At 40.4% G+C, this 15524-nt stretch overlaps 1 protein-coding gene across 8 annotated transcripts in view; it reads left to right on the plus strand.

Annotated features, from left to right (window-relative positions):
* Positions 1 to 15524, plus strand: part of LOC111874279 (zinc transporter 9) — a 97179-nt gene that overhangs the window by 70414 nt on the left and 11241 nt on the right. For 5 of the 8 annotated variants that reach the window (XM_033755396.1, XM_023869647.2, XM_023869648.2 and 2 more), the window contains exons 3-12: positions 550 to 930; positions 2398 to 2596; positions 3664 to 3746; positions 5043 to 5066; positions 6742 to 6868; positions 7910 to 8048; positions 10033 to 10188; positions 10285 to 10396; positions 13579 to 13789; positions 15231 to 15423. In XM_033755396.1, the coding sequence (XP_033611287.1) occupies positions 550 to 930; positions 2398 to 2596; positions 3664 to 3746; positions 5043 to 5066; positions 6742 to 6868; positions 7910 to 8048; positions 10033 to 10188; positions 10285 to 10396; positions 13579 to 13789; positions 15231 to 15423 (1625 nt within the window). The remainder of the gene's footprint in view (positions 1 to 549; positions 931 to 2397; positions 2597 to 3663; positions 3747 to 5042; positions 5067 to 6741; positions 6869 to 7909; positions 8049 to 10032; positions 10189 to 10284; positions 10397 to 13578; positions 13790 to 15230; positions 15424 to 15524) is intronic. The other 3 variants (XM_023869649.2, XM_023869650.2, XM_023869651.2) reach the window with 3 other exon arrangements.

The raw sequence follows: 15524 nt of genomic DNA on the forward strand, positions 1-15524 counted from the left end.
TCCCTCAGATTATGTGCCATGTTACAGGTTACTTGTTAAAACCACACAGTGGCCAGGGTTCATTTCCTGCCTGAAGTCTGAACTGTTTTCTCGACTTGATCGTCCAAAATCCTTTACATGATTTGTAAAAGAGTAGATGTGATTACTTAATTTTTTGGGAAATATGAACTTTATTTTGGAAAATACTTTTTAGACTCAGGTGCATGAGTATATAATTTAAAGAATTACATTACTTACTCCTGGAACTGAGCCCTTCTTGAAGAACCGCCAATTCTGCAGCTACTCAAGAATTCATAGCATTTTATGTGAACCTGAAGGCTCATTACTGTGTTCACAAGAGCCCTCCACTGGTCCCTATCCTGAGCCAGATCACTCCAATCCATACCTCCCCATCCTATATCTCTAAGATCCATTTTAATATTATCTACCCAACTACGCCTTGGTCTTCCCAGTACATTATAAGACTAAATTTACCCACTGTAAAAGTATTTTTTATTATTTTCATCCAAAATCAAACATTTTTATAATATTGTTACTGCTGTGTTACAGGCTGTTTGAAGCGACAGTTAAGTGTTTTGGTACGCCAGATCAATGAAGGCAAGTTGATGGTGGAACGCCATGATGGCCGGCATTATGTTCGTCAGTCCTGCCTACCAGCGAATATCATTGTGTGGTCACGATTATTTGCCACAAGTAACAGTAATCCACCACTGGGGACAGAGACAAAGACTGCGGAAGAAGAGAAAAGTGGAACAAAACGAATAGAGAAGAAATCTTTAGAGATTGGCAGTGAAGTGTCACATGTTGAAAAGAAGTCAGCAACTGATAAGGAACTGCCACAAGTTGTCATTGTGGAGAAGAAGAGCCTGGTGACAGAGGCAGAGCAGCCAAGCAAAAAGACAAGCGTGCTGAAGGAAGTTGTTAGTAAAGGTATCATTATCAGTACAAGAGAGATGACCTGGCTGTTTACTACACGTAAAAGCAAAGGAAATCATTATCTTTTTGTCACTAAGCAATTTGGCTCAAGTAGTAATGCTTCTAACCATTATTCAGATGGTGACTTTCAATTCTCAGCTGGGAAACTACCTATCCTGACACAGGATTTTTGCAGTTTTTGTCAATCCTGCCAGGCAAATTCCAGGATACTGGCTCAAATTAGACCATGACTGCTTGTTTCTGAATTCATCCCAATTCATTTTAGCCTACTTTTCAATATATTGAAAGAATAAACATAGGCTTATGAGAGCACCTGGCTGTCTGTGTGTCTGTGTATCACCTTCTGTGTTAGCGCCATAGCTCAAGCAGTTAGTCATTGCCTTCTCACTGTGGCGCCCCAGGTTCAATCCTGGGTTTCGTCAAGTGGGATTTGTGGTCGACAAATTGATGGTGGGGTAGGTTTTCTCTGAGTACTTCGGTTTCCCCTGCCAATCTTCATTCCACCAATTGCTCCACAATCACCCTCACCTATCATCTGGAGCTGGTACAATAGGCCAGAAGTGGCTGCAGTGCAAGGGACTTAGTCCCACCCCACTAGCAATAAAAAAATTCCCCTCCCCTTGCCCGTCAGTGGCTCAGTAAATGCATTCTCATGGCACACAACAATAGAAGAACTGTTGGACATGGTGTTTTCTATTCAGTCCTTGTAGGTGATGACTTCTTCCCAGAACTTCCTATTTAGTAATCACCCAAGCATTGGCCAGTACTGTTTTTAAATAAACCATAAGTAAAGCCGCATTGTCATTGTTATCTGGGAATAGGGATTTTAAATCACCCAGTACTGCTGGAGTGGCAGCCATATTTTAATTTGGGTGTAACAATTTGTCACCCACAGATAGGGTACTTTATATCTCCTACTTCTGTAGGAACGATGACCATGAAGGCCCATAGGGTTGTGAGACGTTGAGGGCCCCACACTATGTAGACAATCGGCTCAAAGATGGCGGTAAGGTTGTCAGCCTTACACGCCGGCTGTGCTTTACTCCCCAGGAAAATTATTTAATTAATTCCTGGTACTCATTTCTGTTAGAAGCCGGAAGGTCGTAGGTTCAAGTCCCGATGAGGTCATTGGATTTTTTCAGTTGACCTAATCCTTCCAGCAGCACTAGGCCCTGGGGTTTACTCAGCCTCTAACAGAAATGAGTACCAGGAATTAATTAAATAATTTTCCTGGGGAGTAAAGCACAGCCGGCGTGTAAGGCTGACAACCTTACCGCCATCTTTGAGCCGATTGTCTACATAGTGTGGGGCCCTCAACGTCTCACAACCCTATGGGCCTTCATGGTCATCGTTCCTACAGAAGTAGGAGATATAAAGTACCCTATCNCTTGTCAGAATTCACATATATGGTGCATTGTATGATGTCTGGTTATTAGTGTTTTCTTTTCTGTGATCTTTTAGTGATGCCAGGCAAGAAGCGTATTCGAGTGGACCTTACAGCATCTTCCATGGAACGCAATTTCATCACACCAGTCCGTGCAATGTCAGACTTCCTTCTGAAGCCCTCTGACCTGGAAGGACTTCGTAAAACTAAACGACGTTCACCCTATGAGAGTGAGCCACCTATAACAGTATATTGGAGGAAAGATGTTGAATCAAAGTAAGTGACTGCACAAAGTAAAAGTAAAAAGTAAAGATATCCCTGTACCAGGCTGTGAAGTCCCATAGGGTTGTGAGACGTTGAGGGTCCCACAGTATCTAGACAATCGGCTCAAAGATGGCGGTAAGGTTGTCAGCCTTACGCACCGGCCGCGCTTTACTCCCCAGGAAAATTATTTAATTAATTCCTGGTACTCTGTTAGAGGCTGAGTAAACCCCAGGGCCTAGTGCAGCTAGAAGGGTTAGGTCAACTGAAAAAATCCAATGACCTCATCAGGACTTGAACCCGTGACTTTCCGGCTTCTAGCCTAGCCCCTCAACCAACTACGCTACTGGGTGCCCCTGGTTTTTTCACACCATACAGGGCAACTATAAATGATTCATTCGTTTTTAAAACGCTATATTTTCCAAAGTACTGCATGGTCTTTATATAAAGTGTCCATTATTGTTGTCAGATTTGATTGTCAACAAATTTTAATGAAATTCCCTAGTATAAAATATCTTGAAAATCCAGTCACTGGTTCTTAAGTTGTTACACGCAAACAGACAGATGGATTGGTGGACAGACATGGTGAAGCTTATGGGCATATTTTAGTAAATTTTTGTAGCAAACAATTGGACATTATAAGAGGTTAATTCATTACACCACATATGTGTTTTAAATTGTCCATTTTATGAGTTATATAAAATATACAATATTTTAGAGTTTGGTGTCATTTTACTTGCTTTTTTTGGGGGGGGGGGAACTTAAGAAACGCAATGTTAAAACTAAAAACACTGGGTTTCTGAATATCTAAATTTTGAGAAGGGATTTTGTGTTTGGGGTTCTCACTGCAGTGGATGTGAAGAGTGCTATTTTTGGGTATATGGTGCCATGTCATGTAGTAGAAATTCACCAACATTTGAGAGGAACGAAGAGCCTCCAGCCTGAGGGAAGGAGCTCTGAAATATTGGTGAACTTCTGCTGGACTACACAGCCACATGCCAGAAGGTAGCACTCTTTGTGAAGAAAGTTTTTCTTATGTGTAGGTTTCAGATAACTCTTTTTTCCCTCTCCCTCTCTGTCAGGGCTCTAGAAGTATGGGGATCCCGTGAAAATTTGCTGAAGGAACTCCTCATCAGAGATGCTAAGAGGAAAGCTTACCAACAGAGTGAGTGTTTTATTGTTTACCTTCTTTGGAAATTTACATTGTTCCTCAGAATATTAATGTTATGATTTCTTATAAAACTTGATGTGGTTAACAACAATATGTTTTTCCATATTGTAATTACACAAGTTATTGTGGTACAAAATTTTGTCTGTATGATGATAAAGATATCATTGTGTAGCAATTGGGGAAGTTTGCTCTTTTATTTATGGAAATATTTTAATACTCTACAATATGGATTCACCTCTTTTAAAATTTTAAAGAACTATAGATGAATGACATATAACTTGCATTACTTACGCTGTATCAGAGGTGGTGAACTGTTGGCACCAACTGAGATATCGGCTGGCACCAGCAATTACAGCTTTTGTCTGCATTATCATCTGGAGCCACTTCGTAATTAAAAATTCACGAAGACTTCCATTTTTTAAGATGTATTTTGCTGTTACTTAACCTTTATGATACCTGCATCACAGAACTCTGACAGTGCATTCACTAGTTCAGCAGGAACCAACAGACATAGCATAGCATTTCTTAAATATGAATACTGTTTCCACCAAGTTTTGATCGAACCACCAGTGCTGCAGATTTAAATCTGGCCAATAAAGGTTAAGTAGCACATTGAATTCTGAGAACTGTGATCACCCAGAGAAGGATAGCTACAGAGAATGTAACGTAATTATCTTGCCAATTATTTTGAGCTCTGATATACATAAAATCAAATTAAGATGCCATGTCATAAATGAAATGAGTGTCATTTGTGTCACCTTAAAAGTGTGTATGAGCTAAGAATTGGAAAAATTACCTAAAAGCATGCAATGACAGATATCACATCAGGCCCATCACACGGGCCGTGCCATAGCTCAAGCGCTTAGTCGCTGGCTTCCCACCATGGCAGCCCGGGTTCGATCCTGGAGTCTGGTCAAGTGGGATTTGTGGTGGACAAAATGGCGCTGGGGCAGGTTTTCTCCGAGTACTTCGGTTTCCCCTGCCAATCTTCATTCCACCAATTGCTCCACAATCACCCCCTCACCTATCATCTGGGGCCGGTACAATAGGCCAGAAGTGGCCTCAGTACAATGGACTTAGTCCCACCCCACTAGCAATAAAAAGAAAGCCCGTCACATAGTGCTGGGGCTGTGAGGAAGGCTCACATCACTTCTTATTGATAAGTAACTTTTGATGTGCAGAAATCTGTCATTAGACAGCAAGAATGTTCATCTCAGATTTGTATTTACCTATATCTACTTTCCTGTAGTATGATTATATAGAATTCCTTTTGTGTTCTTATGTCTGTAGTTGAACCAGGAGGTAAGAAGAACGGTATGTACCTATGAACCCTTTAGTGTGGAAATACATAAGATGATTGTCACACACATAAAGTTGCCCCTGTTTGTTACTTTTCTTATTTTCATATGATCTGTAATGCATACTTGAGGGCTTTTTGTTTTGTCACGTCACATTACTATGGTATATCGGAAAGTTCCTGGACTAGGTTAAAAAAGAAATTCTGGCTTAACTAACTCAATTTTGGCTGCCATCTCCTTCAAAATAGTCTCCTTGGAACATATACACAATCCCATTGTTTTTTTCATGCTTCAAAACCATCGTGGAAGTCATTTCCCTTAATGCTGTTGAGTACCGCTTACGATTCCCTTTGGATGTCAGACACTGTTTCAAAATGTTGTCCCTTCAGTTTCATTTTCAATTTGGGAGACAAAGCACAGGGGACTAAGTCTGGCGAGTAGGGAGGATGGGGAATAACCATGTTGTTGTTAGTCACAAACTCTGTGGAATTCAGGGATGTGTGGGCAGGCGCATTTTCATGATGAAAGAGCCAGTTGTGGTTGCACCAAAGACGACCAAGACATAGGTGGGTGGATAATACTAAAATTGATCTTAGAGAGATAGGCTGGGGTGGTATGGGCTGATTTATCTGGCTCAGGATAGGGACCAGTGGAGGGCTCGTATGAACATGTTAATGAACTTTCAGTTTCCATAAAATGCTGGGAAGTTCTTGAATAGCTGCACAACCAGTGGCTTCTCAAGAAGGGCTCAGCTCCGTGAAGTTAATTAGGTTGATGGAATGATAATGTTTTACATTTATATATGGGACTTACCCAATATGGATCTAATCCTGAATTACCAGCTGTCCTAACTGGGGGTTTCTTTGCCTTCCTTATATATATCTAGGATAATAATGAGATGGTGCATTAAAATAAGGTCAAATTCACCTCCTTCAAAACTCTTAACTCCCTACCATTTTTATTATTATTATTATTATTATTATTGGAGGGGGTGGGTTTCCCCATGCACCGCGACCAGTTTGATCTATTGTACATCCCCCTGTGATATTCTACCAGTCTCTATATCCTACTGATACTGGTACGTACCATCAGTCCCGACTCAGCCAGCGAGTTCGGCCTCTACTGGCTCAGTGGTATCTAGATGCTTCCCCCATCTACCAGATGCGTTAGAGGCTATTGTTGGGCGGGAAATGTATTTACAAATTTGGCTCAGAGGTCTCCTTGAGACATGAGGTTCTTTTACGTGCCGTAAAGCTACGACACGGGACCCACGGCTTAAAGTCCCTCCCAGAGGACTTGTTCCCTGAATTTTTCCGCCCTTAAAAATTCCACGACCTCCACCGGGTTTGAACTCGCGTACCTTGAGTCATGAGGTGGGAACGTTACCCCTAGACTACGGAGGCCACTAACTCCTTACCATTCATGATAGTATTTTGATCTCGTTACATGCTATACATCCATGTAGCCAGCTTTGTTAAATACTGAGCAAGTTGATTCAAGCTCTAATGCTTCTGACATACATTCATAAGGTACACAGTTTGAATCCCAGCCATAACAGTACTAGTCGAAGTATTCGTTGTTTTCCTCAGCTCTTTAAGATAAATTCCAGGTAGTAACTTAAGTAAGGCCACAGTCACTTGCTTCTGTATCCTTTCCAATTCAGTACTGATATTGGTATTTTTGTCCGAAAGCAGATATATTCACTGTGAAGAGACGGTTGAGGGATTTTCGACGAGAACAAGGTTACAAAGCGGAAGTTTCAGAGGAGTCTGGCCTTCTTGGAGCATCAGGAAGAGTTGTGCTGACTGCTATTGCCATGTAAAATCATGCTGCTACATTATTTGTCTACAATTAATATGTAAATTATTTTTAAAATTCTGTGGTGTGACCAGAATGAGGGCTGAATCAGAAATTATTCAGAATTGATAAAAGTGTGTCACCAGAGGGATGAAGTGAGATCCAAGTTGTGTCACTAAATCATAATGCATTGACAGAATGAGATATTCAGTTAATATGCATTACTGCATAAATGTATGAAGTTATTTCTTCTTTTCCTGAAAATTAATGTTTACTGATATAGCCCTTCTTCCATACGATAATATATTTATAGTGGATTGTTATAAACTTCAGAATTATATTGTGTAACTATTTATAAAAGTAGCTGACATAAAACCATGTATTCCAAATTTTCTTGTACTTACTTGGTTGTGCACTCTCTAGTAATCAAGATCCATGATGATCATTACCCTGAAAGTCTATTGGCTGTGTGGCCCAATCCTGTGGCTGTCCAGGTGATCTCTCTTAATGCTCTTGCATTTCTCATTGTGGAGGTGCATGAATGATGACACCAGTGTGGCTACTGTACCAAGCAACATTGAAGCCTTAAAAAAGATTCACATTACATGAGCTGTACAAATGCATGATAGTATTGTCAGTTGTATTAGTGACTATAGATGGGGTTTGGTTTGGTGAATATTTTTACTGGACTCTTAGAAACCATAACTGCAATTAATTATAACCGTTTGATTTTCGCACTTTACAAATCACTAGAACACACTTCAAGTCTTCTCAGCCTGCTCTCACTAGTCAATTCCTGGTAATGGATCTTAAAAGTTTCTCCAGGCGCATACTAGGATAGTACCTGTGTTAGGCAATGATTGCTTGCTTCTGGATCCTTTATAATTCATTGTTTGTCCATTTTTCCACTATTGAATGCTATATAGCATAGCTATAAAATAATCCTCAAAGAAATTACATTTCCCCACTTTTTATGCACTTCCAGTAGCACAGATGATGGCTACCATTAAATTCATGCTTCTGTTTCCTGTAATAAAATAATTTAATTTGTTGTATTTGCAGCAATGGAAGCAATTTCCTGTTCAAGCTATTTGCGTGGTTGTACACTGGGTCACATAGTATGTTCTCTGAGAGTATACATTCCCTTGCTGACACTATCAACCAGCTGATTCTAGCATTTGGCATACACAAGTCTGTACAAGTAAGTGTTATTAATTATCTAAGTAGAGGAAACTGTTCAGTATCATGAAATATTAATTAATTACTAAGTGGTATTTATCTTCTGTCTACTGTTGTAGAAGTTGACCAATATTTGGAAGAACATACTGTCTCCAGCTTTAGGATCAGAGAATAAGCAAGGTAGCAAGTAGAGTGAAATTTTTGTAGACTTCTACCAGTGTCACAAGCCAGTTACCAACGTAAGAACCTCTGTCAACAGTGACATGGTATTCTAAATGCTTGAGACATTCAGTCAGTCTGATATGCGAGTAACATTCTAGGCTTATATTCAGAAAGTATATGGTTTGTATCTTGTCTTGAGTTAATGCCAATCTTAACTGAGGGGTCCAGCGAGTCTCCAGTTGAATGCCAAAGCTTCACTTTGAAAGAGGTCCACGACTGTTTCTTTACAATCATTACCATTCAGTATCACTTCCCCATCTCATTTAAGCCCATATTAACCTCTACAGTTGAAACAGAATCACTAAATAATCCAAAACCATGCTGTCAACTGAGCTAGTTACTCAGGCAGTAATGTTTCTGACTTGGATTCAAGAGGTGCATAATTCAAATCTTGACTGGGGCAGTGACTGTTATAACTGAGGTTCTTTATGGTTTTTCACAGTTGCTCCAACATATGCTGTGTTATAAAATCAAACACCGTGGCTTGTAGTCTGCAAGCAAACTATACTGACAGAGTGAATGCTGCTTATCGGCGAAGTTAGTGCCAACTGTAGTGGATGGAGGGTGTCGCGGGGTCAGCTCAACGGATCTCCACAGCTGTTAATTTCGGTTTTCTAGACCGGAACCACTGTTTCCTTGAAATAGCTCCTCACTTATCCTCACGAGGCTGAGTGGACCCCGTTCCAAGACCCACTGCTTCACAGAAAATCTGATAGCAGCGGGAATCCAACCCGGGACCTCTGGATCGGTAGCCAGGATCTCTGACCACTAGACCACAGAGGCAGTGATGTGTGGTGATAGGACCTTTAAATAGGTCCACAACTGCTCCCTTCGACATAATTTCCAATTCATCATTAATTAATTGTCCCAACATTTAATACTACATATTCTACTTACTGATGGTGTTGTTAAATAAAAAAATCTGTCCAGTATATTGATTGTTTAAACTTATGTTAATTTGTTCTGATTGTTGCATTAATATCATGAAAATTTGAATAGAAACTCAGTTTTGCAACTGAGATTTAAGGTAAAGTTGTCCCTGTGCCCAACCAATTAAGCACTACGCCATGAAGACGTGTGGAGGAGTGGATGTATAGACCCACATTTTCTTGACCTCGGCACTAGTTGTAGGTGAGCAGTCAGCTTCTCACCTGGCTGCTTTACCCCCAGGGAATCAGCCCCAAATACCCATTGGATATGAGACTGGGTGAACCCCAGTGCTGGTCTGGACAACACGGAGAAGTGAAGATTCTTGAACCTCCTGGGACTAACCCCGATCCCTCGGTCATCTTGCCCATAGCCAGTTGCTATACTTACTGTGCTATCTCGACTTACGAGATTTAAGAGTGCGTTAAATAAATTTATACCTTGAGATGGAATGTCACAGCTAATGAGCATACCTGGATAGTCCACTCACTGATAATCCAGAGGGGTGCACACCTGAGTAAGAATTTGTATTTTCATATTTGTGTTACATATCATTCGAGCATCAGATGAGATGAATTCTTGAATTCTGTTGAGTCATGTATCTTATTTCAAGTAGCAAGATATTGCCCTTGTAACCATCTCTTGGTCATTTTACTAAACGATCTATCTTCAGGTCTCTTGACACATTGTTTTCCAAGGTGAAATTGTTAGCCCTGTGCCCACCCTTCAGCTGGAAGGACCAGAGACTGCCTTTCTTCTGGCTGTCCTTCAACCTTTCTAGCATGGGTGACCCTACCAGGAGCTTCTGCTACCACTAGCATAGCTTTCTTACTTATAACTGTTTTACTTAATTGCAGCAGGCAGATTCAGATCATCCCTATGGATACAGTAACATGAAGTATGTGGCATCCCTCATCTCAGGTGTTGGAATTTTCTGTGTTGGAACAGGCCTCTCTTTCTACCATGGAGTAACGGGCCTCCTCAATCCCATGCCAATGGAATCATTTTACTGGGTAAGGTTGTTAAATGTGGAGATTCACATCAGTGCACGGTTGATCAGTTAGAATTAGAATGAAATGTCACAGTGTGTAAACTTTATCTCATTTCAGGCTTTCTTCATTTTGGGAGGCTCATTAGTATCTGAAGGAGCAACTCTTCTAGTGGCTGTGAACTCAATCCGAAAAGGGGCCCGGCAAAACAAGATGACTTTCACAGAATATGGTATATTGGCAAAAGCAGTAGATTTCTACGTGTCTCAAATCTGTACATAACTCATTTGAGGCTATTTTATTACCTGCTTACTATTGAGATATGTCTTTTATTAAATAATATACCCTCTGGGGTCTAAAACTGTAAATGAATACATGCACAAGATTTGAAAAAAAATATGACTGCTGCTCGCTTCATTTGTGGTTGAGTTTTTAAGTTGGCAAACATGAGGAGGTTAAATAATAACCCTATGTGAGAGGAAATCCCATAGAAAATTCAATTTTGAACTTGGCGGCAAATAACACTGGGTCAGAGATGAGTAATAACTGTTATTTCCTGATCATCAGAATCAAAGTTACTGTCTTAAGAATAAGATGAACGTGCATTCAGAATATCTTCATTTGGCAAATGTTTACTAGCCACTGCCACTTCTACCAACAGCTGATTTACAGTCAGCATTTCCAAGACAGTTTAATCAAAGAAAGATCAATAAATTTAATATATACACACACCATATGATTGCCTTGACCTTCATCTTGAAGAATATGCAAGCAGAATGCATGCGGTTCGAATAACATTTACGAGGTGGAAGCACACCCCACAAACAGTTGTCCATATGCAGTGTATGGCACTCCACAAGTCCCTTGTACTGCGGCCAATTCTGGACTATTGAACCAGCACCAGATGATAGGTGAAGGTGATTGTGGAGCAATTGGTGGAATGAAGATTGACAGGGGAAACCAAAGTACTCAGAGAAAACCTACCCCAGCGCCACTTTGTCCACCACAAATCCCACTTGAGCAGACCCAGGATCAAACCCAGGCCACTGCAGTGGGAAACTAGCGACTAACCCCTTGAGCTATGGTGCAGCCTTCATGACACCTTTCTGTACAATGTCAGACTTTCTTCTGAAACCTAGTGTCTTTGAAGAACTTTGCAAAACTGGAGGACTGAGCCGCCTATAATGGAGTGTTGAAGTAAGAGATTGTACAGTAAATTATGAAAAGCCTTTTAAGTACCAAACAAGTTATGAAATATAATCATAGCATAACAGTTCTAAAGCATTTGCTCCGTTAGTGCATCTAGATTTTCAATTCACGAATCCTAACTTTTGAAACTGTGCTACAAGTAATACAAGTAGTAAAATAAGTTGGGTGAGCAAGCAAGAACCTCCAATACAAAATTTGATCATAATCAGTCCAACATTTTTCAAGTTATGAGGTGGTGCATCATATAAATTCCTTCTCCTCACTTATCTTGAAAATTGAAGACCTAGTGGAAAAAGTGCGTAGGGCATAAGATGTGCTTCACTTTTTCTCTACAATTTCTACTTGAAATTTGGAGCCAGGGTAGCGCAGGCAGTGTAGCAACTGCCGTACCAGCTGGATGATTTAAGAGTCAGGGTTCTGTTCGCTTTAGGGTCAAGAGGGTTTTCTCTTCGTAATATTGAGACAGGCTCTGGGGCCCACACCTACCCTCTTAAACAAGGGGAATCAGGGGCTGTTTCCCTGGTGGTAAAGTGGCAAGGGTTTGAAGCTGACCACTTACCTCCATCTAGTGCTGAGGTTAAGAATTGTGGAGCGATACTTCCATTCCTCCAGACGTCTTCATGGTGTAATGCTTAATTAATTGAGCCCATGAGATAACCCTACCTTACCATTACCTTTAATGTGATTTTAAGGTTTCTGACAGCATTTTTAGTCACTTTTATGTGGCAAAATAACTAACTTAACAGACATTCCCTTCACAGTATATAAAAATATCTTAATTTTCTTAATTAGTGAATTATTATTGTGGATAGCAGTTAAATTCTTTGTTCATAGTTGGGAGGTTCCCCATTCCGATGTTGTCCAGGGCAGCAACTATCCTGACTGAGGTTTGCTGCAGTTTTCCCTAGTCACTCCAGGATTTTTTTTTCCCCTTGGCACTGCAGCCCCAGTGGGCCTAGGCCTACCTTGAACTTCTCCATCCACTTTGATTTTTCTAGATCTTACACATACGGTAGGACTCCTTAGGCGGGTGATCAGCTCGTCGCAAGGCCTCTACCTGTACACAAACACAGAAAAACGCACACACATACTAAACATCCATGCCCTGAATGGGATTCAAAACCATGATCCCAGTTTCTCAGTACATGCCTTAGACCGCTCAGCTACCATGACCGGCAGTCACTCCAGGATAGCACCTCACTTTAGTCCATGATGGCTTCTTTTCATATCCCTTCCACTTTATCTTCTATCTACCGTCTTACCAGTTTAGCACTGTCTAGTCTAGCTACTGCATTGTAAACTAGCATGAGGGCGAAGGGAATAGTAATAATGTTGATGAACAACAAGAATAAGAAGAGGAGGAGGAGGAAGGGGAGTTTCAATTTTTTTCTTTCAAAGGATTTTAAGTAGAAAATGGATTCTTAGTTTGACACATAGGACTTGGCATAATTTTTCAAGTTCTGTGTGCACACAGCCATTTTCCTGTGACTTTAGAACTAAAAAATAAAACTGAGACATCAAGTTCTGATTTGTTTGATTTGAGGTTCTCATGATGTTGACTATGAAGAAAGCAGTCTTCTAGATTGTAACACCATGTAGTTCAGAGAGAGCCTGATCATCATCATCATCATCATCATCATCATCATCATCATCATCATCATCACTGGCACGACAGCCCTTTGTGAGCCCTGGCCTTCCTCAGGATTGCTCGCCATTCTTCTCCATTTGATGCTACATTCTTCCAGTTCTTTACACCAAAATTCTTATGTCCTTCCACACACGTTCTTCCCATCTTAATCTTGGTCTTCCCACTATCCTATTTCCTTCTGGTTTAGTATTAAGCATTTTCTTAATCATCCTATTCTCGCCGGCACGTATTGTGTGTCCAGTCCATTCAAGCCTTTTCACCTTTATAAATCCAGTAATGTCTGGTTCCTTAAGTAGTTTGTATAGCTCATGGTTATACCTCTTCCTCCATATTCCATAGAGCCTGATACATTCTGAAGAAAATTTTGCCTCCATCTTTAGTGTCAGATAGTAAACCAAGCTTTTTGTCAGCTTTGTGCTGGTTTCCTGTTTGGCAAACTCTTCAGCCATGAAGATGGAGGAGACATATTGCTCCAAAATGTCACTTGAGCTTCACTGGACTGCACAGCATTATATCCGAGAAAGTGGAAGGCTAAATATTGCTTGTTCTGATTTCAGTTTTACGAGGACAGGATCCTAGCGTGAATGTAGTCCTGATGGAGGATCTGGCTGCGGTGATTGGTGTTGGCGTGGCTGGTGTATGCATGGGCCTGACTGCTCACTATGGGAGTCCTGTTCCTGATGCCATAGGTTCGTTGTTGGTGGGAGGCATTTTGGGTGGTGTTGCGTCATTTCTAATCTATACAAATGTTGCAGCTCTTGTTGGAAGGTGAGACAAACATAGAGTACATATTAACCCTTTAAAACATACTGTTTACTATATATACCACCTTTTTTAACATTAAAAATTTCTTCGTTTTGCCTACATAGTGTTTTTATGTATATATGTATGATCTTACAATAAATAACAATTATATTGTAAAACAGCATTAACCAGTTGGTCTTTGTAATGGAGACACAGTTTATATACTCTGAGGTAGGAGCTGAATATTTTTTATATTAAAAAAATTAAGCTATCCCTGTAACAGGTCATGGAGGTCCATAAGGTTGTGGGACATCGAAGCTCCGACATTTTCTAGGCGGTCGGCTCGCAGATGGCGGTGAGGTTGTCAGCCTTATGCACTGACCATACTTTACCCTCAGGAAGATTCCTGGTACTCATTTCTGTGAGAGGCAGAGTTGACCGCAGAGCCATAGAGTGGCTGGAATGATTAGGTCAATTGAAAAATCCAATAATCTCATAAGGAATCAAACCTGTGACCTTCCAGCTTGTAGCATAGTGCCTCAACCAACTATGCTACCATGTGCCCCTAAATTTTTCATGTATTTAGATGAACTTTGTGTTTCACACTGTTAAAAGGTTTTGTCTTTACTTTGTTTTACTTCACTTCACTTCAAGGACTGGACAGTTTTTTTTAAGGAAAACAGATTTTTATGACAAAATACCATCCCTCTGTAACAAATTCACATGTTTACCTTGTGGAGCATGGGAGAATTTGCAGGGAACTTTTAGTTCTGTTTATGCTTACACTGTTTACATGAAGGGAAGAGGAAATACACTGAGGTCTTGAGGTATAACCCTGGAGGGATCTGAGTTTGATCTCAATTCAGATGTGTGAGCAGATTTTTTTGATCTCAGACTGAAAACATAATTTCTTCTAAAGAGTAAACTTCACAAATGTTTTAGATAACACAGAGATGCTTCTGTTCGCCATGAACAGAGGGTGTTGAGGAAATTTAAGTTCCAAAGCTAAGAAGTTAGTGTAGTCATTATAGTAACCAACAGTGTCCAAAGTAATAAATCAACAAACCTTTATAAAGAATCCCAATTATGAAGGGATGTGGTACTATATAGCCTAGTAAATAACATTTCAGAAGAACCTGCTACCTGCGTCATTCGGTTTATACCACTCTGATTGGTTTGTTCTTAACCTCTTTCTGCCTAAAACTGTGTCCTTCAGGGATATAGAATCCCATTCATTTATATCATTTCCCTTGGGTCACTCTTAGCTGCAGTCCTCCTCCCCATACTAAATCACTAACCTATTTTTCCCACATGGCTTATTCTTTTACCCTGAAGATGGCAGGCTCCTTTATAATGTTGGAAACACTCCGCCAGACTGTATGGCATCACATTCCTGGTAGCTGTAATCATCTCACTTCTATGAGGATTTCCAATCTCAGAATGAGTGTTCTGTTTTGTCGTACAGGTCAATCCCACAAGAAAGACTGGACAAAATCAACTCAGAGCTAGAATCTGATGTCATGATCAGAGCAATCCATGATGTGAAGGGTATTGACATGGGTAACTCCCTCGTGAGATATAAAGCGGAACTAGATTTTGATGGCCGAGAACTTAGCAGAAGCTACCTCGACAAGCAGGATTTAAGTATTCTTCTGGAGGTACAAACTCATGTTCTTTTTAATAATGTTTCCATATTTCTATAAAATATTAACTTTACTTCAGAATATTCCGATATGATGCTTACACTTTAACTGTCTGC

This window comes from Cryptotermes secundus, unplaced genomic scaffold, assembly GCF_002891405.2.
Source record: "Cryptotermes secundus unplaced genomic scaffold, Csec_1.0 scaffold1806, whole genome shotgun sequence".
NCBI classification, from domain to species: domain Eukaryota; kingdom Metazoa; phylum Arthropoda; class Insecta; order Blattodea; family Kalotermitidae; genus Cryptotermes; species Cryptotermes secundus.